The sequence below is a fragment of the Carassius carassius genome, chromosome 39 (genome assembly GCF_963082965.1).
Source record: "Carassius carassius chromosome 39, fCarCar2.1, whole genome shotgun sequence".
Taxonomy (NCBI): Eukaryota; Metazoa; Chordata; class Actinopteri; order Cypriniformes; family Cyprinidae; genus Carassius; species Carassius carassius.
Genome location: NC_081793.1, coordinates 18,947,931 through 18,974,375, shown reverse-complemented (window position 1 = coordinate 18,974,375; position 26,445 = coordinate 18,947,931). Strand labels below are relative to the sequence as shown.

The following is a 26,445-nucleotide window of genomic DNA, read 5'->3' as shown; positions in this document are numbered from 1 at the left end:
GATTCACCACATGCACATATCTTCAATGAGCCTGGGTTGCTAATAACTCTGCTTAGATTATTTGTGACAATTCTGTGTGCTGGTGGTTGCAATATCCTTAATTTTCCCGATAACATCTTTGTCAACAATATTCACTGCCAGAGGGGAAGTGAGAAAGGCAGAGGAAATGCTGTGGAAAAGTGGACTCTGTTATTTTTAGTGCTACCTAGGGGAATCGTAGCAGTCCGGCAGCAAGAGCAATGCAAGTGGGTAACCTGGTTTTCCTTAAGAGTGAAACACGATGAGAATATTCCAGAGTGATGTCTTGCAAACACGTGCTGTCACTGTCATCTTGCGTTTTTCTTCCTCGTTCTTTCACCTCATTCGCTTCTGTCAATTTTCTCTCTCCTCTTATCTCGTTACTTCCTCCCTAGTTTCATTTTTCACCCTAATGTGCGTCTCATAAACCTGCCCTCCCTCTTCTCCCCCACATGCTCCCTCGCTCTTTCTCGTCCATAGATACGCAGATAAATTATGTTACACCTCCACAGTATGGCCTTGTGCTTTGTGTGGGCTACTGAAGCCATCACTTAACAGAGCAATATCACTTTCACACAGCCAATGCCAAGTGTTCTTCCTGATGATTGGAAAATCAGAAGCTTCGGTTTGCATGTACGACATCACAACCACAACATGGCATCACTGAAGGCAACAATGCTAAGCAACTCGGTAACACTTAGTAACTGCATCTAAAGAAAACCTTGAACCTCAAAAGCATTGGGTAGAAATGTGTCTGAATGCATTTTAAAGGCTGTGCAGGCAACAACACAATCCATACCCCATGCAATGCAACACAAAAGCACACATAAAGGCCTGAGATGGGTCAAGATGAGTGACTAGTCACAATTAATCCATTTGAAACCTCTATGGTACGGAGTTGCCATATGGCAACAATTAATTTTTACTAATTTCCTTGTTATTCTGAAAAAAACTACAATATATTGCATTATGGGAATTAAAAGGGTAGGCCTTAAGGTAGCCAATGATGTGCTGTTTTTAAGTGACATGACAACTGAATGTCCCTCCAACATTCCTTTTCTCACTGTAACCCTCACACAGAAGACACCTGTTGAAGTGCTCAAGAAATTGCTCTATTAACCTAATTTCTAAACATCTTTTCTCAAGGGGGATTTTTTTTGCAACATCTTTGGTACGTAAATTAGATATTTTCATTCACAAATCAATGTTGTCTAACATAGTTTTACTGTAAATTAAGAAAATGTCAAAGTTGCCATATGGCAACTCTCTACCACAGTGGAATTGCAGTAATGTATTTTCCCATTGAGATTTTTTATAGATTGTAGCACCAATAAAATTATCACGGTTATTTATTGATTTGAAGTGTTTATTGTTGTATAGTTGTATTTATGTATAAAAAACAAAATTATGTCTTCTTTTCAGAAAATACATACAGCGATATATGGAAAGGGCAATAGGAAGAGTACAGTGTTAGCTCTTCCATGTGATGAGAGTGAGGATGAATTAGCCTTCAGTGACTGTGAGGAGATGGAGTTGAATGAGGCCAGTGAGGATGAAAGCATTGAGGGAGAGTCTTCAGAGGCAGAAGTGTCTTTAGAGTCAGAAGCAGAAGTAAAGGAAGACTTCTTATACACAGCATGACAGGAACCCTACAAGGGAAACAAAGAAGAGGCCCAGTGGCCCCCAGTGTGCCTGATCAAGTCAGGTTGGACCAAACAAGCCACTGGCGTGTCATGGAGAAGAAAGGGAAGTGCAAATACCCTGGCTGCAAGGGAGTCATCCGCACGAAGTGCAGCAAATGTGACTTGCACCTCTGCATCACAGCTGAAAGGAACTGCTTTTTGCAATGCCATGAAATGTGACATGAGTTGGACTGAGACAGGTGCACATGGATGGACTGGGAAAACACACACTTTACTTCAGGGAGCCGCCTATCGTAACACTTGTATTTTTGAAGTTCTTATGTTTTCATGTTCTACGTGGTATTAGTGCATATTCCAAGCTACCATTTATTTACTTAACTTGTATAAAATACTTTCAGAAAGTATTGTTTTTGTTGTTGGAAAGTTTCTGGATGTAAAACAATAAAAAGTTGATGAATTTAATATGCACATATGGTACAAAACTACTTTTTTTGGCCATTTTCCATTGTGGTACACTGTTGCCATACAGTATATGGCAACGTTTTCCTAAATACCCCAGCCCAATTTTTTGGTCAAAAATATTTTTTGAATTTGTATAATTGAAGCTATTTCATGTAATAAAAACTTATTGAAAAAATATTTCATGTTTAGAACATAAGTGAAGTGAATTGACATACAGCCAAGTATGGTGTCCCATACTCAGAATTCATGCTCTGCATTTAATAAATCCAAAGTGCACACACACACACACACACACACACCGTGAACACACACCCGGAGCAGTGGGCAGCCATTTATGCTGCAGCACCCAGGGGTTTCAGTGCCTTGCTCAAGGGCACCTCAGTCATGGTATTGCTGGCCCGAGACTCAAACCCACAACCTTTGGCTGTTAACATGGTAAAACCTTTCTCAGTTGTTCTTTTTTTAAGCGTCAAAACACTTGTTGTTCAAAACACATTTTGAAGTAGAGGGTATTCATTTTTCAAGATTTATATATATTACCATTCAAAAGTTTGGGATGAGTACTTAACCGGTCCCTGATAGCACACCTACATCACAGAGATGTCTATTTGACCTTTTGTTTTTCTAGTGTTTGATCATCTGCAATAGGTCTATAGGATGTTTCCTATCAGATGTCAAATAGACATTTAGAAAATGTCTTTAAGATGTTTATGATTTAGAATGTATGTAAAACTGAGATCTTAGAGAAGTCTATCAGATGTTTTTACATAGCTGATGCTTTCCAGATTAAGAGATAGATTAAGCTATCTGGGTTAACACATAAATGAATACTTTAAGTCAGTAATGATACACTGAATTGATCAAAAGTCATAGCAAAGATGGTTGTTTTGTTACAAAAATAATGTATTTCAAATAAATGCAGTTATTTTGAAGCTTATCAAAGAATCCTACAAAATTTATCAAGGTTTCCACAAAATATTAAGCAGTTTAGCAATATCCACAGACATATTAAACTTTTACTATTTTAGCATTGATAATAATAAATATTGGACACCCAATCAGCAAACTAGAAGGATTTCTGGAAGAACATGAAATTGAAGACAGGAATAATGGCTGCTGAAAATGTAGCTTTGCCATCACAGCAATCAGTTTACAATATATTTAAAAAAGAAAACAATACAATTATAAATTGTTATAGTATTTCACAATAGTATTACTGTTTAATCCATTTTTTAGCTCTTTAAACCAGCCAGCCATTTGAATGTAAACCAGCCTAATTATAAAGGGCTTAAGATCTAATAGTCTAGATAACCCTGATTACGAAAATATGTATTTTTTTCCCCTGCATATAAATATTTTGTATTTATCTGTGATATGTCTTTCATAACCATCCTAAGCCAGGTTCAGATAAGGAAGCAAACAGGAGACAGCAGTTCCTTTGGCTTGCTTATGGCCAGCAATTCCCAGAGATAAACCTACCTGGAGAAGAGTGAAGGTCATCACCTCTGATTCCAGTTACAGTATGTAAGATAAACAGAAATACACAGTGGCAATGTGGAGGGTAAATGACAGAGCACAAACAAGGACTATCAGAGAAAGACAAAATGGGTAGTAGATAACAAAGCGAGGAGAATGAAATGGAAAGAGAGGAGGAGTTGATATATCTGCAAGAACGTCAGAGTTTTGAAAGGGAGAATACAAAGGGCATCTGTCTTTCCACCCAACCACATCCAGAGGTCATTCTAAAGTACTCTGAATATCCTTTGATTGGTCCTACATTATAAATATCTGCCTACAAAGTAACAGCATGGCAGAGGAACATTTGGTCAGGGTTCAATCAGATGACTGTAACCTTGCTATTGACCTGCATTCAGAGTGTGTGGACACAGCATTATTGTGACACAGTGATGAATGCAAATTGCGGGAATAGCATATGGATGCGGCAGGATGGAGATGTCATCTTTGAAAAATCACTCATGTGTTAGACTCTGATATGTTCAAGTACTCATAAATGCAAAGAAACGGCTTGCTGCCAAGAAGCCGGGCCTTTGGCAATCCGGCAATCAATCAGTTTTGTCAAAAAGGATTCAAACTGCAGAAAAAACAGCCTAACTCTTGACCAGAAGACTATTTCTGCAGGGCTGACTGGGCCAGTTCAGCTTTTTACTTACCCTGCATACATTTTCTCTGGCTTGGTCACAAATAAGTACAGTAAGTATATGTAGTCAGAAAAAAAAATCTTTTGAAATAAACATTTATTACTGCTTATTACCACATTTTAAAAATAGTAATTGTCTTTGTGATATTCCAATATTTACTCAATTGCAACACAGATTAAAAACAACAGCCATGTTTCGGATTGTTTCTGAGTTTCTCTTATGGATTTAGAAGTCTTGAAGAGGATTTATAATCTGTCCTAGGTTTCGGAGCTGCTTCTATCAATAAAATGCTTTGTGAAATACAATTAGATTAAAAATGTACTAGTGCTAAATTTTAAGAGTTGCTTTCTTTTTTATTTATTTATTTTTATTTTTTTATTTTTTTTTTTTGTGAAAACAGTCCCAGATCATTACAGTAGATGCATTCAAGCAGTAAAGTTTACTGCAGTACCTTTACAAATCAGCAGGGATCACAAGTCATTCTTGGCATTTAAAAAAAAAAATTCTCATCTTTGTTTTAGTCATTTAATCATATAATCAGACTTTATAATCAGACATTTAATCAGATAATGTTACCTTGCTGGCTTTTTGTTTTCAGTAAGATTATTTTGACAACAATGTTCAATACACAGCAATAGTTAAAAATGTTTAATTTGTAAGGCATAAAAAAAGTATGTTCAACAACAACAATCTGATAAGGCAAGTGAGTTATATTGACTGGCTGGAAATACTCTCACAATTTTGTTTGAGTTTGGCATTTCTTTTTAGTTTGTCACTTACAAACTGTTTATGAATCTGGCCCGGGTTAGAATTACACAGTGCCAGACTATCATAGACAAGATAGCAAGAGAAGCCCTGATAACTATAAAAAGCATCTGAATACTTATTGCCAATTAATGCTCTGCACTTATAAACAAACTGTGTCTTTAAACAACCAGAGCATGTTTGTGATTCATGCAACAGCCAAAAAACTCTTGAATCCTGAAAAGAAGATCAAAAGGAACATTTTGCCATCTGTTCTGTACTGAGGGACCTCAGGCAGTTTAAAATAATAATAAAAAAAGGAACATGAACAAAAAACAGGAAGAAGCTACTGAATTCTCTGACAGCTTTGTGAGATCTGTCAAAAGTCTGAAGGATGGAGAAAAAGCAGCACCTCACCTTAGGCTCAACGACTCATTCTATTTCTGTTTTGATCTCGCCGTATCTCTTTGGCTCTCATATCGGACTAAATGACCTGCCTGGGCGTTCATGAATATTCCATCCTAATGGAGAGCTGCTTGTGAGTTGCTATGGCCCACAAGCAAAAAAATTGCCAGGCTGGAAGTACCTTACATAAACGTCTCCCTAAACTATGCACGGGAGGTATGAAAGAACAGGAGAAAATAATGAAATCATACCAGTTTGGCCATGAATCAAGATTATCTGTCCACGGGGTGCTGAAGCACTTGGTAAGTATAATACAAGTGTGCATGCTGAAGTGCTTAGCTCTGTATTTTTCATGGCTCAGTGAACTGAATACCACTGGGAAAGATCTTAAATGAGAAATGCTCCACTTTTAATGAAATTACTTTTAATTTGATACAACTTGAAATCACCTTTGGTTCAAAACATAATTATAAGTGATCCCTTCAATCAAAATGCATTATTTGTTTTCAGGTGGGTAACAACTAATTAACCTGTTAGAAGTGCAAAATAATGAAGCATGAAATAAAAATAAATTCAATTACTGCAAGTCCAAAGCTATTTTCCACACAAGACTTCACTCAAAATTGCTATGAGATGTGACACATTTACAGTCAATCAGAAGATATTTCTTTAAAGACTCACTGTGGTTAAAATCAAGTTTTTAATGTTGTTTACGTGTCTGTATGGTGTTTTTCATATGCTTAAAGACAATCCTTGTGCAAATTCATCAGACAACATCACAGCTTTTCTCCTTAAAATGCCAGTGTGTCAAAAACAGTCTCAAAACTGAGGTATGAAACAGCCCTTTTCCTACTGCAACAAACATATAATCAATCCTGTCAACTTACTGTTAGGAGCAGATAGTCCGAGCTGGTCTGATTGGGTGTAGGTGGGGACTAATTTGCATATTCATGGATATGTGTATACTAAATGTAACCCTGGACCACAAAACCAGTATTTAGTCACTGGGGTACATTTGTAGCAATAACCAAAAAAATAAAAATTGTATGGGTCAAAATTATCAGTTTTTCTTTTATGCCAAACATCATTAGGGTATTAAGTAAAGATCATGTTCCATGAAGATATTTGGTAAATTTCCTACCATAAATATATAAAAAAGTTATTTTTGATTAGTAATATGCATTGCTAAGAATTTATTTATTATTAATTTATTTTATTTATTTATAACTTCAAAGGCAATTATATGAGAAATATTGTCAGATCCTAATAAACCATACATCAGTGGAAAGCTGAAGCTATTTATTCAGCTTTCAGATGATGTATAAATCTCAATGTAGAAAAATTGACACTTAAGGTTTTGTGGTCCAGGGTCACAAATTTATATAAAGTTATATTCAAGCCATTTTAGGGCATAAATAAATGATTTTAATGGGGAAAAAAAGTTTCAATAAGTAATTTTGATTATCAAAGATTAACATTAGTGACTGCAGGGGGGCCAATTAAATTTCATGTTATGTGGGGTTAACAGGATTGATGCCAGTTCCGGAAGTAAAAATGCCATTAATTTGCTCCAAAGTGAAACTGATTTTTTTATGATAACTTATAAACCTTTAAAGACAGACCTACTGTGAGAATTGTATTTGCTTTTGTTGAAGCCATCAGTTTGCATTAATTTAACTTATGTTTTAAATAATCATGTTTAACAGTGGAAGCCCTCATTAACCATGATGCTTTAAAGAAAATTTCAACAATCAGAGTCACAGCTAGCATACTGTGGCAAATGAGCCCTGAGCTCTGGCCACTCCAACGAAACACCACAAATAATGTAATAAAATTGGTCTGCCCAACAAAAAAAAAAAAAATTATATATATAAAGGGGCTGATCAATTTATATATATTATTATATCTTTAGATTTTTTCCTATCAGATGTCGAATAGGCATTTAAAAATGTCTTTAAGATGTTTATGATTTACAATGTATGTAAAACTGAGATCTTAGAGAAGTCTATCAGATGTTTGTACATAGCTGATGCTTTTTTTTACAGATTAAGAGATAGAGATGAATACTTTTAGTCAGCAATGATAAACTGAATTGATCAAAAATCATAGTTAAGATGGTTGTTTTGTTACACAAATAATGTATTTCAAATAAATGCAGTTATTTTGAAGTTTATCAAAGAATCCTAAAACATTTATCAAGGTTTCCACAAGATATTAAGCAGTTTAGCAATATCCACAAACATATTAAACTGTTTTTAGCATTGATATTTATTTAATTATTATATTATTATTTTTAATCTCTACAGTAAAAATGAATTATACTTCGAGAACCAGGGCCATGTTGCACTCTATAGAGTTGACAAAATGTACTATCACTCGTTGCTTGTCATGGTCGTGTCTGGTTAGCACTCAGTGTGATGCTGTTTTATTATCAAAAGGAATACAACAGAGGACAATCAAGACCTTCCTATGGGAATGTGGCTGCACTTTTAGACATTCAGACTTACAAAGATGAAAACCACAAATTTCCTAGCTTGTCTAAAACATGCAGCTCAAAATGTGGCTAGCTTTTTGTTGTTATTTAGCTCAATACTAAATTACGCCGCTAGTATAAACAAGAGGAGGTAAAGGACTTCACAGTCAGGTTTGAGAGTCTTTCTAGAGGAGACACGGGTGGCAAGGCTAATCTCTTGCCACTTACAAATGACCCTCTTCAGCCTTTTGCTTTTTCTCCACCAAACTGACCCTTACCTTACAGACTTCCTGACCTGCCACAGCTGGCTATTTTCTTAAGGGTGGATAAAAAATAAAGGAAATGCAAAGTGTAGAGGACAAAACAGTGTATCTGTTTTTACAGCTCTGACAAAAGCCAGTTCAAAACAGCATAAATCATAATAACATGTTGCAAAAATGTGCAACGTGAGAAGTGCTTTGTGACTGGGAATAGCTGAGAGGCTAACATGATTCACCTACCAACGTCAGACCCTGAAATAAGCTCCTGTAGACAGTCTCCTACCAGGAAAAAAGGTGGTGCTTCTAATTAAGTGCACAATAATCAAGTCAAAAGTCCAAATAGAAAGGAGAAAAATAAAAAGATATGGGGCAGTCCATTGTTATTTGCCATTTCATTCATTCTTTCTTTCTTTCTTTCTTTAGTATTTCCTTTCAATTACTTTTTAAAACATGTCATGTAGTCATCACTTTTCAACATGCAATGTAACTGGGAAAACAATGCCTGTCAGGAGTGGAAATCAATGTTTTCAAAAACAAAGCTTGTTTTGTGGCATATTCAATACTGTGTGCATAGTCTTGTTTTGTTAAGTTGCAAATGAGTTCACCATACCTATGCAGAGATCAGAGAGAACTTATAAAAAAAAAATATTCTATTATTACAGAAATCAAGAAAAAACACTTGCAGAATAACAATGTATCAGACAGCATCTTTTGACTGTACCATCACTCCACACTAAGACATTACCATACTCCATACAGGATACACTGTACATTTGTTTTTGTTTTTTGTTAAACTGACAGTTAGTTTCCAGAACTTCAAAATACAGTGATAATGTTTCTGATATTACAAGATTTTGGTGACTGCATTACAGTTTATAACTTTATATGCCATTAAATTATGTAATATTAATATGCCAACGTATCACTAAAATAACCCAATAATCACAAGGAATGCCCTCCCTCGACAAATTAAAAGATTATACAAATGTACTGTCTTTTTCTCAAATATAAAACTTTCACAATTAATATTGTTTTTACCTGTAGTCTTTAACTGGAGCATTTTAGCATTCTTGGTACACTGAAATTTAAATATGAATGAAAATAAATACAAATAAACTGTTGTGTGTATAAAAAATTAAGCTCTATTAGTTCTGAGCTTGTCTTATTCCTGTTTAGCGAAGCTAAATCTTACATTTCTTATCCAATTATGAGCAAGTACTCTTTAAAAGCGTTTCAGCACCTGGAGCTGTCCAGTACATCATTACAAATGAATGTCTGCTAAACCACATTACGCATGACTAAAAAAAAATCAAACCGCATTTCATCACTTTTCAACAACAGTCGTTTAAGAATTAAAGGCTGTCAGTCTTGAACAAATCAGCGCTTTGAAACAATTACATCGTTTATCACAGGATCGCCACATCAGCTCACTATAATGCGGTTGTGCAGGGACTGTTGTTTCATTACACAACACAGCGAACCTGCTGATGATTCTAATGATATATTCCTTCATGGCTAAAGTTTTCTATTTTCCCAGCGTTTCCGACATATATCAATTGTAGTGTATCCTAAGCTTAACCCTTCCTTCGATTGATGACAAAACTGAGCGTTGGAATGTCATCTTGAACAGCATCCTTCATGCACTGCTGCTCTACAGTAAGGGAAAAGTTATTTATAGTGTTGTACGGGACAAACATAATCCACCGTTCTCCCTATAGACTGGTTATTTATTATATTTCTATAATTGAATCAGGTTATGAATCTCGTTGACCGTCTGAAACAAGTTAATAAATATCATTTCCATGGTCGTTTAATCTTAATCAGCTGTACGGTTTCGTAAAGATCATATCCATTCCAGCGCAGCGTTTTCATTTGATGATCTACTTGCAGCGGCTGAGCAATGCTGGTGTCAAACCGCAAGCGTCTTCTTTTGTTTCAAAAACTGCCTATATTTATTGCATTTACACAAACGAATAGAGGCTAAAGACAGCTATATGAAAATATGTAAATACATATTGAACATGCAACGCTTCCCGCGTCGCCCTGCCTAGTAATTACACGGACATGTACAGCATTTTGTAAAACATGGCTGTGCGCTGTTCGCCACTGTACAACCCGTAATGATGCAACCCTCACCGCAATACTCCGACTATACACACCAAATCGCATAGCCTATCCACCAAAAATAAAGGAAAGAGCACTCACGGTGTTTCATAGATCCGTTCTTTGCTGACATGTCTTCAGTGTAGGGCCAGGCACCCCAGAAGTGCTGGATAATTGTATGAAGCGGGTGCCCGCTGCTCTTCGCTGCTGTTGTTGGTTCAGATGCTCTCAGTGAGGGATCAGAGAGAGTTTGAGCGCCACTGCCGAGGATTCAATATAACATCACCGACACAGCACTACATAACACTCATGTCCTGTTCAGATGGGCTTTATTTCCTGGTTGTTTCGGTCCTAGAGACTCCTTTGCTCTGTGGGTACCCTTATGCAAAGAAAATGTATTTATACACATATTAACGATCAATATATTAAGTGATTTTATATTCAGTAAAAAACTACAGTGTATGCATAAACATGTAGTGCAATACATAATTATAAGCACACACACACTTATGTTTGTTATATATTACACATATTTTCATATATGAAATGTTTATACAATAAAGTTAGATTAAAATGTATGAATATGTGTTCATCTTTATATAAACATGCATTTACTCATGAAAGATAAATCAATTAATATAATATTTCAATACAGCTATACATGTAAAAAAGAAGTACAGTTTTTATTTTCATTGCAATACATTTTTTATATAGCTAAACATGGACTATGTATACAGGTCCTTCTAAAAAAATGTGCATATTGTGATAAAGTTCATTATTTTCCATAATGTAATGATAAAAATTAAACTTTCATATATTTTAGATTCATTGCACACCAACTGAAATATTTCAGGTCTTTTATTGTTTTAATACTGATGATTTTGGCATACAGCTCATGAAAACCCAAAATTCCTATCTCAAAAAATTAGCATATCATGAAAAGGTTCTCTAAACAAGCTATTAACCTAATCATCTGAATCAACTAATTAACTCTAAACACCTGCAAAAGATTCCTGAGGCTTTTAAAAACTCCCAGCCTGGTTCATTACTCAAAACCGCAATCATGTGTAAGACTGCTGACCAGAAGGCCATCATTGACACCCTCAAGCGAGAGGGTAAGACACAGAAAGAAATTTCTGAACGAACAGGCTGTTCCCAGAGTGCTGTATCAAGGCACCTCAGTGGGAAGTCTGTGGGAAGGAAAAAGTGTGGCAAAAAATGCTGCACAACGAGAAGAGGTGACCGGACCCTGAGGAAGATTGTGGAGAAGGACCGATTCCAGTGGACTGAGTCTGGAGTAGAAACATCCAGAGCCACCGTGCACAGGCGTGTGCAGGAAATGGGCTACAGGTGCCGCATTCCCCAGGTCAAGCCACTTTTGAACCAGAAACAGCGGCAGAAGCGCCTGACCTGGGCTACAGAGAAGCAGCACTGGACTTTTGGACAAATTTTGCATGTCATTCGGAAATCAAGGTGCCAGAGTCTGGAGCAAGATTGGGGAGAAGGAAATGCCAAAATACCTGAAGTCCAGTGTCAAGTACCCACAGTCAGTGATGGTCTGGGGTGCCATGTCAGCTGCTGGTGTTGGTCCACTGTGTTTTATCAAGAGCAGGGTCAATGCAGCTAGCTATCAGGAGATTTTGGAGCACTTCATGCTTCCATCTGCTGAAAAGCTTTATGGAGATGAAGATTTCATTTTTCAGCACGACCTGGCACCTGCTCACAGTGCCACTGGTAAATGGTTTACTGACCATGGTATTACTGTGCTCAATTGGCCTGCCAACTCTCCTAACCTGAACCCCATAGAGAATCTGTGGGATATTGTGAAGAGAAAGTTGAGAGACGCAAGACCCAACACTCTGGATGAGCTTAAGGCCGCTATCGAAGCATCCTGGGCCTCCATAACACCTCAGCAGTGCCACAGGCTGATTGCCTCCATGACACGCCGCATTGAAGCAGTCATTTCTGCAAAAGGATTCCCGACCAAGTATTGAGTGCATAACTGAACATAATTATTTTAAGGTTGACTTTTTTTGTATTAAAAACACTTTTCTTTTATTGGTCAGATGAAATATGCTAATTTTTTGAGACAGGCATTTTGGGTTTTCATGAGCTGTATGCCAAAATCATCAGTATTAAAACAATAAAAGACCTGAAATATTTCAGTTGGTGTGCAATGAATCTAAAATATATGAAAGTCTAATTTTTATCATTACATTATGGAAAATAATGAACTTTATCACAATATGCTAATTTTTTGAGAAGGACCTGTATAGTGCAGAATATTGAAATCTATAAGCACTATATAACTGTATTATTTAGCATTATATTTTTCAGTATACTGCTATATGTTTTTGTTTCATAAGGGTAAAACTAATAATCATTATTATAGAATATAGTCCTGTTATTTTCCCTTTTAAAATATTCTAATTATCTAATAAAACCTAGTTATATTCATAAAGCTGGAGCCTTTTTACAAAAAGAAAAGCATTATTAAAGAAATGGTTTAGTACGGGATCAGCTTGATCCCTACAAGTACACTGTTGAAAAATGTAGTAAAGAAAAAAAAAGAAAAGAAAAAGTAATATCACACATACATGAGCTTTGCTGTGATTGATTGTGCCACATATTCAGTATAACAGCATGCATATATGTGATGTTGCTTCTCTGCTGGTGAGTGATATAAAGACATTTTCATCTTTTAAAATCTCTCCAGCAAAGTATCTACTGCATTCTAAGGCAAAGGGTACAAAAGGTACAAAGCTATCACTGGGGTGGTACCATAATGTACAAAAGCTAATAGGTACATCTTTGTACCTTATTTACCCCCAAATGGAACAAAGTAGTTTAATAGAACATATATTAGTATCTAAAGTGTACTTTTAAAGGTTACCACCCCAGGGGCAGTTTTGTATTCTTGTATTCTTGCCTTCATGAATACTATTCTCACATTCAACTTATTTGACACACTTCTTTTTGTTTTAACAGTCATTGTTTTAACATTAAAAAAGATGTGTGTGTGTGTGTGTGTGTGTGTGTGTGTGTGTCTCTGTGTGTGTGTGTGTGTGTGTGTGTGTGTGTGTGTGTGTGTGTGTGTGTGTGTGAGTGAGTGTGCTATTGTTTTTGTGACATATCAGGACACAACTCTGTATAATGACATGGGCATGACACAGGTATTAAAAGGAGAGGGTGACTTATGAGGACATAACGCTCAAGGCCCGGTTCCCCGATAACGTTCACTCTTAGCGCGCTAAGAAGACATCGAAAGATATATCTTACCAAAGTTGTTGATGTTTCTAAGTGTGTTCCCCGAAGTCTCCCTTAGGAAGCTTCTTAGCACGCTGCCTCTTACGTCCGATGTTACAAGAGCGCTGTCCAAAGTCAGGGTGCTGAATTAGTTGGCATCGATTGCTCATGAATCGATTTTCCACTTTACATGAAGGTGCATTACAGCGTTAAGAAAGACAACACGTTCTATGCAAATGACACATTCCTCAAATTATTACAGTAACATTTATTTTAACATAGTTTAAGTTATCAGTAGAATATAGACTATAAATTAAATTATCAAATGGTCAGTAATATGTTCAAACGATAGGCTATGTTGTGACGGTTAGACGAACTGGGTATCTCTAGCTAATCATGTCACGGCCGGGATCCAATGAGGCACGGAGATAGAACCAATTGCGAGTAAGTCTTTTATTAAGGGGTAATCCAAAAAGCATAAACAGTCCAGGCAGGGGTCAATAGGAAACATCCATCCAAAACATAAATTAAACAAGAAGACAAGGCAAGGGCACGAACTGACGGACATGAATAAACAACGACTCCGTGACACATACTAAGACAGACCGGGTTATATACACAAGGAGAGACAAACGCTAATGGGAAACTGACAGGGTGTGATGATAGGTAATTAGTGACAGCTGGGTGCAATAATTAAGCAGGGACGTGAGGAATGTGATTAATGAAGTGAAAGACACCGTGGGAAAAGAGGACATCTAGTGGACACCCAGGGAACACAACCCAGACACTGTGACAATACCCCCCCCCTCTACGGAGCGGCTCCCAGACGCTCCACGACAAGACACAACACAGAGACAAGGAGGGAGGCGGACAGGTGGAGGCTCAGGGGGAGGGACGGAGGGCCAGAAAAAAAAATCATGGGGAACAGATACCAGAAGTGTAGACACAAAACAGAGAGACCAGGAGGGAGGAGGACCGGAGGAGGTTCAGGGGGAGGGACGGAGGGCCAGGCTCACAGAGGGGAACAGGCAGAAAACCTAACAGAAAAGAAGAAACACAAAACATAAGTCCATAAGGACATCACGTGGTGCCCACCAGGGCAGAACAGAAGACCACCACAAATGTGTGATCAGGGCAGAAGCCCCCCCAGGGCGGAGCAGAAGACCACCACATCCTTGTGGTCGAGGCCGGAGTTCCCCAGGGCGGAGCGGAAAACCACCACAACCGTGTGGTCAGGACGAATGCCCCCCAGGGCGGAACAGAAGACCACCACGTCCTTTTGGTCGAGGCCGGAGTCCCCCAGGGTGGAGCGGAAGACCACCACACCCCTGTGGTCAAGGCGGAAGCCCTCCAGGGCAGAGCAGAAGACCACCACACCCCTGTGGTCAAGGCGGAAGCCCTCCAGAGCGGAGCAGAAGACCACCACATCCTTGTGGTCGAGGCCGGAGTTCCCCAGGGCGGAGCAGAAGACCACCACCACCGTGTGGTCAGGACGAGAGACCCCCGGGGCGGAGCAGACGTCCGTGCGGCCAGACCAACGGGACGACAAAACTCTGGTAATCCCCTGATGTTTCTACCTGACTCCAGAGGATCGGTGCTGGCCTGACTCTGCTAACGAAGATCATTGGTGACTGGCACTTGTTCATGAAGATCTATGGTGACTTGACTCTGTCCCTGAAGATCACTGGTGACTTGACTCTGTCCCTGACGATCACAGATGACTTGACTCTGTCCTTGCAGATCACCGGTGACTTGACTTGCCTCTGGAAGGTCAACGGTGACTGGCCCTGACTCTGGATGGTCAAAGGTGACTGGCCCTGACTCTGGACGGTCATCGGTGACTGGCCCTGACTCTGGACGGTCATCGGTGACTGGCCCTGACTCTGGACGGTCATCGGTGACTGGCCCTGACTCTGGAGGGTCATCTGTGACTGGCCCTGACTCTGGAGGGTCATCGGTGACTGGCCCTGACTCTGGAGGGTCATCGGTGACTGGCCCTGACTCTGGAGGGTCATCGGTGACTGGCCCTGACTCTGGAGGGACATCGGTGACTGGCCCTGACTCTGGAAGGACATCGGTGACTGGCCCTGACTCTGGAAGGACATCTGTGACTGGCCCTGACTCTGGAGGGTCATCGGTGATTGGCCCTGAATCTGGAGGGTCATCGGTGACTGGCCCTGACTCTGGAGGGTCATCGGTGACTGGCCCTGACTCTGGAGGGTCATCGGTGACTGGCCCTGACTCTGGAGGGTCATCGGTGACTGGCCCTGACTCTGGAGGGTCATCGGTGACTAGCCCTGACTCTGGAGGGTCATCGGTGACTAGCCCTGACTCTGGAGGGTCATCGGTGACTATTCCTGACTCCGGAAGGTCAATGGTGACTAACCCTGACTCTGGAGGGTCCACGAGCACCTGACTAGGCTCTGGAAGGTCAACCGGAACCTCACTCAACTCTGAAAATTCAACGGTCACCTGACTTGACTCTGGAGGGTCAACAGGAACTAGCCCTGACTCTGGAGGGTCATCGGTGACTAGCCCTGACTCTGGAGGGTCATCGGTGACTATTCCTGACTCCGGAAGGTCAATGGTGACTAACCCTGACTCTGGAGGGTCCACGAGCACCTGACTAGGCTCTGGAAGGTCAACCGGAACCTCACTCAACTCTGAAAATTCAACGGTCACCTGACTTGACTCTGGAGGGTCAACAGGAACTAGCCCTGACTCTGGAGGGTCATCGGTGACTAGCCCTGACTCTGGAGGGTCATCGGTGACTATTCCTGACTCCGGAAGGTCAATGGTGACTAACCCTGACTCTGGAGGGTCCACGAGCACCTGACTCGACTCTGGAGGGTCAACCGGAACCTGACTTGACTCTGGAAAGTCAATGGGCACCTGACTCGGCTTTGGGGGGTCAACAGGAACCTGACTCGACCCTGGAGAGTCCACTGGAACCTGACTCAACTCTGGAGGGTCAACAGGAACCTGACTCGACTGCGGAGGGTCAGCTGAGATGGTAATCCCGTGCAGCGGCGCTGGGCAAGCAGCCACCTTGGGCCATGACTCTGGACCGGTGGCCAACTTGGGCAGTGGCGCCACCATGGCGGGCGTGCACTTCTTCTCCCCTCTCTGTCCGCCATGGTGAGATGGTGGCTCTGACCCATTCCACACAAGCCCCGGGTCGAAGGGAGGCCATGGTTGAGAGAGATGCCGAGTCTCCTCTCGACCACTCCCTCCTCGGCGTCCTCCCCTGGTCCCCCGGAAAACAACCAGGCGAGTTCCCTCAAAACCGTCTCTCTGCCACTCTGTGGCTGGGGATGAGACATAGGCAGACATACCGCTGGTTCTTACTGTGACGGAGTCGTTCTGTCACAGCCGGGATCCAATGAGGCACGGAGATAGAACCAATTGCGAGTAAGTCTTTTATTAAGGGGTAATCCAAAAAGCATAAACAGTCCAGGCAGGGGTCAATAGGAAACATCCATCCAAAACATAAATTAAACAAGAAGACAAGGCAAGGGCACAAACTGACGGACATGAATAAACAACGACTCCGTGACACATACTAAGACAGACCGGGTTATATACACAAGGAGAGACAAACGCTTATGGGAAACTGACAGGGTGTGATGATAGGTAATTAGTGACAGCTGGGTGCAATAATTAAGCAGGGACGTGAGGAATGTGATTAATGAAGTGAAAGACACCGTGGGAAAAGAGGACATCTAGTGGACACCCAGGGAACACAACCCAGACACTGTGACAAATCATCCACCCTCCTTATCCCGTTGTGCCGCTTTTTGACATGGGTTTAACGACTTATGAAAATTATATAATACACTTTTATATTAATGGTAAGGTACTTTACAATCAGAATTGATTGGCAAGCAGCTGCAGTTACTTCTGTTTAATGCGGTATTGATTGCAATTGGTTTATGTTTTTAATAAAAAACAACCTATCTACAATGAACAGAGAGAGAGAGAATTAGATACAAAATATGCTGGGGAAGCAACGTAAACAAGGGCACCAAGCTTCTCGTCAGGGAACTTGAAGTTTTGCTGGACCTTGCCACCAAGTCGAAGATCACACTCCTTTGGTCCACTATAACCTGCATGTTTATTGTCGCGTATCCCTTTCACGATATTTCCTTCTGATCAATCACTGATGGATTGGCGATAGGGATGAGTGTGCCATCCACCAGAATGTCCCCGGCATGGCGCAGAAGGGCGTTGGTGACTGTGTGGACACACCTCCAGACCGAGGTCTTGATTAGGCCGTAGCCCTCTCCCACGACCTCGATGAATCTCTCTGTAGCAAAATAAATAAATAAATAATAATAAAAAAAACGTAGCGCTGGGCTTCAGGGCTTAAAGCAGAATTCCGCCGCGCCTGGCCAGCGCAGGTCTGGGAAGGTCCAGCTGCTCCACAATGAGTTGTCTTGGGAGGGGATTTTTTTTAATATAGCCACGTCAGGCAAAATGTCAAAAGGGCTTAAGTTTTGCCGAATAAAAAAACTGACATGGACTAAACGGCTCCGAGTCCGGCTCCCTCTTTGATTCAATACAAGGACATGTTGGATCACTGCCATAGTTGGTCGCTTACTGGACACCACCATGCTTAGGCCTACCCATTAAAGATCTTAGCCATTTAGAGCCAAATTGTTTGCCAGATTTTAATTATCAAAAAAATGATTGCCAATTCGCTTTAATTACATTACGAAAAAGCCTAGGCTAATTACCACCTTATTAGTTCTTTAACCACATAAAGTCAACTTCATAATTAGGCCTGTATCCATTGCGAACATAATTTATTATGAGTCTTAAAAAATAACTGAAAATCATTGTTGAGCCACAAAATTGTCAACATACCATAGTTTGACTTGTACTTCGCTGCGCTGGTTTCTAAAGACTGCTGTATAGTAGCGTCATGAGCTCAAATAACGCTAAGAGAGAGCTTACGAATGGTCCAGACCAACCTTACGAAAGTGTGACTTACAGAAGATATACTTAGCGTACGAACGTGTCGGGAACCGTGCCATAAGGTTAAGAGAGAGGTTAAGGAATAGGTTAAGAACTACTTAGCGATAAGAACATTTTGGGGAACCGGGCCCAAAACGTTTCAAAACGCTTATAAATCATACAGAATTAGTTTTTTGGAGAAAGTAAAAATGCATAACGTGCATGTGTGTGTGTGTGTGTGTGTGGGAGTGTCCAAACAGAAACACCACAAACTTAAAGGGTTAGTTCGCCCAATTTGCAAAATTATGTCATTAATAACTCACCCTCATGTTGTTTCAAACCCGTAAGACCTCCGTTTATCTTCGGGACACAGTTTAAGATATTTTAGATTTAGTCCGAGAGCTCTCAGTCCCTCCATTGAAGCTGTGTGTACGGTATACTGTCCATGTCCAGAAAGGTAAGAAAAACATCATCAAAGTAGTCCATGTGACATCAGAGGGTCAGTTAGAATTTTTTGAAACATCGAAAATACAGTTTGGTCCAAAACTAGCAAAAACTACGACCTTATTCAGCATTGTCTTCTCTTCCGTGTCTGTTGTAAGACAGTTCAAAACAAAGCAGTTTGTCATATCCGGTTCGCGAATAAATCATTCGATGTAACCGGATCTTTTTGAACCAGTTCACCAAATCGAACTGAATTGCTTTAAACGGTTCGTGTCTCCAATACGCATTAATCCGCAAATGACTTAAGCTGTTAACTTTTTTAATGTGGCTGACACTTCCTCTGAGTTCAAACAAACCAATATCCCGGAGTAATTCATGTACTCAAACAGTACACTGACTGAACTGCTGTGAAGAGAGAGATGAACACCGAGCTGAGCCAGATAATGACAGCTTAATAACTTTTTGCTTCTCAAGATGTTAACATATGGACTGGAGTCATGTGGGTTACTTGTGGATCATTGTAATGCACAGATTCACTAAAAATGATCCACTGGTGAGCAAATGATCTAATGCTAAACTTCTTTAAATCTGTTCTGATAAAGAAACATCATTCTACATGTTAGATGGCCAGAGGATGCATAGATTTTCAAGCATGTTTTCAAAGATGATTGACAGGTGTCAAGATACTACACATTGATCCTTTGCCCAGTAAGGCAAAGGTTACATTTCATAGTACACAACAAACCAGAGGTCAGAGGTTACATGGAAAGTGAGGTCATTGGGCAACAATGAGAGGCATGAATGGAACAACAAGCCTGGAAGAAACATTGAACTTGGAACGTTTGTCATGCAGTAAATGAAGGTCAGATGTTCAGTTATAGAACTAAATAGCTTCCTGCTGAATGTGAAAATAACATCAGAATCATTTTGTGCCCACAGAGACTACTTTGTTCTTAATGGATTATCCTTCAAAATGTATGCAATAATTATGACTCTCTAATAGTTTTGACTTTGTCAGAATATTGTCCACACCACATTTACATTTATTCATTTAGCTGACGCTTTTATCCAAAGCGACTTACAATTGCTATATATGTCAGAGGTCGCACGCCTCTGGAGGGGTTAAGTGTCTTGCTCAGGGACACACTGGCGGTTCACAGTGGATTCGAACCCGGGTCTCCCACACCACAGGCATGCGTCTTATCCACTACGCTAACACCACCCCTACACCAAGGCTACAATGATAATGCGACAGTGTAGTGATACTGTTAGAATCAATTTCAGAGCATTTTTTTCTAACTGATGAACTATAAAAACAGCCAATCAGAATCCACCACACTTTAAATAACTTGATATAATGTACTAAAACTGTAATATGATAAACTGAATCATCTGTTGGTGGGGATGCTAATATAGTTATTGTTCTTGGTGTGCACAGACCTTTACTCACACTCATATCATTCTTTCTTCTGTAAAACACAAAAGAAAATATTTTTAAAAAGTCTCACTGTTTTGTCCATACAAAGAAAAGTCAGATTTTATTTTGGACCCCATTGACTTTCACTAGAAGGACAAAAACATTTGAGACATTACTCAAATTATCTTCTTTTAAAAGAACGTTGTACTGGTTTGGAGCAACATGAGGGTGAGTAAATACTAATTTTATTAACTTTTCTGATGCATTTTACTGATATTCCCTCGTAATATTTGTGCTTCATAGCTTTAATTGCCTTATATACCCACAAAGGTGCAGAAGATTGCATGAGTATCTAAGCATGAAAAGAAACACACTCACACAAAAACCTCAAACAGATGGCTTCCCTTCATAGAGTGTCCTGTAACATTGCTGTTAAAGACTGAACCCTCATGTGCTACAATCTACAGAGACGTGCGAGAACAGCAATGAGTAACCATATACAATTCCAGGAACCTTGATAGGAAAAGTACAGCCATCAAAGCAGGGTGTAAACAATGGAGTGCACATGTTCAGCAGGTGGGGTAATGTATGCAAACATATACATAACTGTTTTTTTTCCAGGCAGCTGTTCTCATTCTGGCATGTCATTCCCAGAATGGCTGTTTACTGATGTCTCCTGCTTACTGTATGTAAAAAGGCAGAGGCCTGTGCTTCACATCAAAACATGAACATAATTTTCCTGGGTGGACTATTGAACTGACTGGACTGTACTTATCTAATCACACAATTGATTTCTCATTGCTCTGCTGACAGTGAGGGTTGAAGTTACTGCCAAATGCTTTAATGCATTACCAAACGATGTGTGCCATAGTTTTTACAGTTAAAGAATGAGCCAGAAAGCACAATGTTCTGGTGACTCCATTAATATGCACAGATGAGATAAGAGTGGATTCAGTTTATTTAAAAGATCTCTGAACACTCACAATAAAAGGTACAAAATTACCAGTACTGTGGTACCCTTTCTAAAAGTATTAGTATGTACTATTTAGGCACTTATATGTAATTTTAAGTTACTAATATCTACCTTTAAGGCGTTATTATGTACCATTTAGTTGTAAAAACGATATACAAATGTATGTTTTAGCTTTTGTACCTTAAAGAAACACTTTAGCAACATCTTTATACCTATTTTTCTGAGTTTTTCACTTAATGAGCCACCAGTAAAATGCATTACTTCCATTTTTCTCATAAAATCTGTTATACAACAGTACAACAATACATCAACAAAATGGAACAATATATACAGTACAATATAAAAAAGGGTACAATAAATTCTCAGCAAAGACAATAATGAGGACTAGACTAATAAATATGATTCATTATTGGTTATTTTTTAATAAAGTGGACAGTTATGGCACGTGGTTTTCTCTGCCATGTTTGTTATGTACAATTTCCTGTTCAGTATAATTGCAGAACCCAATGTTTTGAAATAAGTTAGAGGTCACCACCTAGTGGTGATTTTGGTGTTGCAAATACTTACTATTATTTCATGAGCTTACTGCATCCTTTCCTTTCTTTTACCGTCTATGATCATTTCCCCAGACACTGGCAGTAATTTGCACTAGTCAAAGCAATCGCATCTTTCACTCACTGTGCATATTTTCCATGAAATTATTTCCTACTCTCAATCATTCATGCTTTATTGTTACTATTTAGATCTTCCTCAATGGGTGTATTTCTCCCAGCTGGTAATTTTGAAAACTTTTTTCGTTGCTTTTTAAACTATTAAAGTAATCTCATAGAAATCTAATATGCATTTGTGCTAACACATCAGACAGCAAACCAGGCCATATTTAAAGTGTTATTTAAGATACTATGTTTAAACAAATTGCACAATGCATGTGTTTGCACAAAAATTAGTACTTTTTAGGCTTTGTCACTATTCTGCTGATAATGCAAGAATCGTTTTTTTGCTTTAACCATTGACTTAACATGTGGTTTCTAAATGATACTTGCAATGGCATAACTCAAACCGTCAAATAACTTGTTAAATTGCAATGTGAGTTTAAGTAATAGTTAACTTGGTAATTCATAAATAAAACAGTCAAGCATAAAAAGCTAATGGATTTTTCCAAAAATTCTAACAAAGAAGAGTTTAGTTTTTACATACAGTTTAGTGTAAAATATTTACCTAGTCTCGATCTTGATCTCTTTTAAATATTTTAATGCATTTTTGTTGTTGTTTTACATTGGCATTCTACAAGTTTTACTCATGCAACTTATTTAAATATTTTGCCTATACATATGCAAATACATTTTTGCACAATACATTTTTTTTTGCTGACCTCATGAGCTCAAAAAGTGCCTGTGGCCATTTTTCATGTGCATGTTAGCACCTTATTTGTGAAGAGTCTCATGTAAGAGAATATTGGTGTGAAAGTCAAACCAGAAACTTCCTTTTGCATGGCAGTAGTGTCCACCCATTATACGGTGCAGTATATAAACTCTATTCTATATAGTTCACTTACATAACGCAAAGAGATCTGCCCTTTTTATGAAAAGGTAAGCTTCAAATGTTTATAATTTAAAAAAAAATCTAAATCTGAAAACCTCAAGTTATTATTTAAAAATATTTCTATAGATAAATAATACAAAGACTAATGCAGTTTTTTACTCTCACTTTTAGATGCTTTCCTTATGCTTTCAAGTGTTTGCCATACTGGTTGTCTGTGCAGCCGACACTGCAAACAGAGATATTTCAGTAAGCATTGATTTGGTTAATATAATAATGTTACAAACAAATAAGATCAACATTTTACAATATTCTTACATTATAATTTCCATTGTACAGTAACTGTGCAATGTAGCAGAAAGCATTATTTCATGATATTTCATTGCACTGTCTTCCAGTATACATTCAGAGCTTGGACTATGGTTGACCAGCCTTTGCAGGAGCAACTTGCTGTTGTATATAAGGTACTGGTGAATCTAAAATGCTTTTGTGTTCTAAGCATTTCAGTTTCTAATGGGAGGGCGGTATAAACAATTTTTCTTTGTTTTTATTTAGGAGATGGAAAGCTTGAAACATGAACAAGCAGTCATGAAACAAAAGCAAGAAGCTTTGAGCCAGGTAAAATTAAAGACGATAATTCAAGACTTTTTGCTGGTTGAAGAAAGAAAGAAAGAAAGAAAGAAAGACAGAAAGAAAGAAAGAAAGAAAGAAAGAAAGAAAGAAAGAAAGAAAGAAAGAAAGAAAGAAAGAAAGACATGTAATCATTTTAATTTCCTAAATCGTATTGGACATACAAAAAGTTTCAAGCAAAAGTTAAAAAATGTAATATATTATGAATAATATATGCAAATTGGTAACACTTTAGAATAATGGTCCGTTAGTTAATGTTAGTTAATTCATTAATTAACATGAAAAAATAATGAACAATACTTTTATTACTGTATTTATTCATCTTTGTTAATGTTAGTTAATGAAAATACTGTTATTCATTGTTAGTTCATGCTAATTCACAGTTCATTAACTAATGTTAACAAGCACAACTTTTAATTTGAATAATGCATTAGTAAATGTTGAAATTAACATCAACTAAGAATAATAAATGCTGTAGAAGGATTGTTCTTGCTTAGATCATGTTAATTAAAGTAGTTAACAAATAGTGTGTTACCTGCAAATTAATTGTCCATTATATAATACATTACAATGTCAAAAAAATTATCCTACTGTGACAAATGATTTTCTTCAGAAACTAATATAATTGTTTGGTTGTAGGCATTTCCAGACTGTTCACAAAAGCCTATTGATACAAATGTGGAGATGAATTTGACATCACTACAAACAGGTAAGTTAAAAAGAAAGAAAGAAAGAAAGAAAGAAAGAAAGAAAGAAAGAAGGAAAGAAAGAAAGAAAATTAATGTATGCTTTAAGTTCGTTTAATTATTTATTTATTCATAATAAGACTAATTTATTATTATTATTATTATTATTACTACATTTTATAATTAAGTTTAAAATTATTAATATTAAATACTATTAATGGATAAATAGAAAAATAAATCATTCGAAAAAATTATTCAAAGGATAAAAAATGTGAGAGTATCAATGAATTACTTTGATGAGTTTGGACACAGTTATTTCATTACTATCCAGTTTTTGTTTTTTTTCTTCTTCAAAAAAGGACTATTTATGTCTGTCTTTAATAGGCAGCAACCATTTGCTGTATACCCTCACCCAGGATGGAGATGGAGATGAAGACAGTCATGAGGCCCTTGACCCCTGCTATCACTATACAGTGTTGGACCAAGCCTGGAGAGCCTCAAACTACACCAGCAAGTATGTTGCTTGTGACCGTCGTGTCCAGTGGAAAGGCTGGTACCGTCTCTTCTATCATGGGAAGCCTATTCAGATGCCTGAGAGGTGTGTGAGGAAAGACATGTGTGGCACGCACGCTCCACTGTGGCTCGTCGGAGATCATCCCCGGAAACGAGACGGGGTTGTCACCCGCCAGGTGTGTGGAAACTGGAAAAACAACTGCTGTTTGTTCAAATCTCCTCCCATTCAAGTTAAAGCATGTAGGGGAAACTACTACGTTTACAAGTTTGTCAAACCCGTAGCTTGCCATATGGCATATTGTGCAGGTAAGATATGATGTACATGGATTTTCAGAGAAATTTTAGGTATTTATATATAAGTTATTGACTGTTGTACACCATACTTTCAGATATAAACACAATTGTCTGTGGAAAGTGCAGAAAAACTGAGTCTTGCATCAGCAGCAACAAAATCACCTGGATGTGTAAGAAAAACAAAATGAGAAGTGAGTAATTTTTCTTTATCAGTATTTCAATTACTAAACACTGTGAAATGTAGTACTTATTATTACAATTATCTACCTTTTAAGGAAAATAATGCTGCATTTTCTTTCCTGTAGTTAAAGTAAACGTCCATTTTTTTGTCACCCACCCGGCCAGCATATCAGGAAAAGTGAATAGGATTATGTACAGGAAAGTGTATGTGAATCAAGGCGGGGCTTTCGACGCTCGCACCGGGATATTTAAAGCTCCAGTTTCTGGCGTCTATCAGTTCTTCTTTTCCACACAGAATGGGGGGAATGGGGCAACTGATCTATGGCTGGTTGTAAATAATTACTCTGTGGCTATGTCCCATAGCAATGTTCAGGGCAACAGCTCGGTTGGGAATCTCTCTACCTACATGACGACACTGCGCAAGGGTGCTACGGTTTATGTGACCCATAACCGTGGCCGCTCTTGGGCCAGCAGTGCATCCAACACAATCGTTTTTGGTGGTTCATTGCTTATGGAGAGAATAATATAAGGGAATGTTAAAGTCATCTGAGACAAAAATCTGAACATTTATATTTTATTTATAGGTCAATTTAATAGTACCAACTAGTTGGATTGACTTATGTAATATATACAATGGTGAAATATTTGTTTATGCATTGCTTTAACTATTTTTAAACATGTCTTGCTGAGACTTGCAAATACTATTAACTTTTTTAACCCTTAACTTTTTTCTATAAACATTACTTTCCCATAAATCTTCTGAATTTAAGACTAAACGACACATTTTTGTCATCGTTATTATTATTATTATGTGTGTGTTTGTGTGTACATAATACTTATAATTACTACAAAAACAATAATAATACTGTAAAATAAAACAACATTTGTCAAAATCCCTTGCTGAAATATATATTTCAAATGAATATACTCTTACATTGTTTTTTTTTTTCAATTAAAAATGGTCATGAAACATTCTTGTCTTGTATGTAATATTTTTAATTATATTTAAAGTTGTTATATTTTGTAAGTAATATTATCAACAAATATTGATTTTATAATATAACAATTTTTTATATAATTAAAATATTGTATAGTACTGATATCAATAATATATAATACAATATAAACATTTTTATTTTTTGTTATATATTGTGTGTAAATATTTTTTAAACAAGTTCTTTTTTTCTTTTACACTATTATCATTGTAATTGTAGTAGATAAGTAATATGAAAATCTTTTATGTAACTTTCAGGAATAGTATTTTTAATAGTCCCAGTCTCATAGAGACACAGGTGGGGGC

The 26,445-nt window shown here is 38.2% G+C and overlaps 2 protein-coding genes across 3 annotated transcripts in view; one reads left to right on the top strand and one right to left on the bottom strand.

Annotated features, from left to right (window-relative positions):
* LOC132121551 (TANK-binding kinase 1-binding protein 1-like) overlaps window positions 1–10,540 on the bottom strand; it is a 56,077-nt gene extending 45,537 nt beyond the window's left edge. The window contains exon 1 of one of the 2 annotated variants that reach the window (XM_059531064.1): window positions 10,370–10,540. The gene's annotated coding sequence lies outside the window, so the exon portion shown is untranslated. The remainder of the gene's footprint in view (window positions 1–10,369) is intronic. The other variant, XM_059531063.1, reaches the window with a different exon arrangement.
* A 12,456-nt stretch (window positions 10,541–22,996) lies between these two features.
* LOC132121081 (uncharacterized) lies at window positions 22,997–26,097 on the top strand. The gene is made up of 7 exons (XM_059530262.1): window positions 22,997–23,091; window positions 23,241–23,306; window positions 23,398–23,460; window positions 24,112–24,181; window positions 24,543–24,977; window positions 25,061–25,156; window positions 25,271–26,097. Exons 1-7 carry the CDS (start codon window positions 23,017–23,019, stop codon window positions 25,672–25,674), a joined length of 1,209 nt encoding a protein of 402 aa, XP_059386245.1. The 5' UTR covers window positions 22,997–23,016; the 3' UTR covers window positions 25,675–26,097.
* The last annotated feature ends 348 nt before the right edge of the window (window positions 26,098–26,445 follow it).

Excerpts from the sequence above, each read along its gene's own strand:
- LOC132121081 (XM_059530262.1), top strand. The coding sequence starts at position 23,017 with ATGCTTTCCTTATGCTTTCAAGTGTTTGCCATACTGGTTGTCTGTGCA. Across the intron at positions 23,461-24,111 it reads AGCAAGAAGCTTTGAGCCAG|GCATTTCCAGACTGTTCACA; the intron begins GTAAAATTAAAG and ends GTTTGGTTGTAG. Across the intron at positions 25,157-25,270 it reads TAAGAAAAACAAAATGAGAA|TTAAAGTAAACGTCCATTTT; the intron begins GTGAGTAATTTT and ends TCTTTCCTGTAG.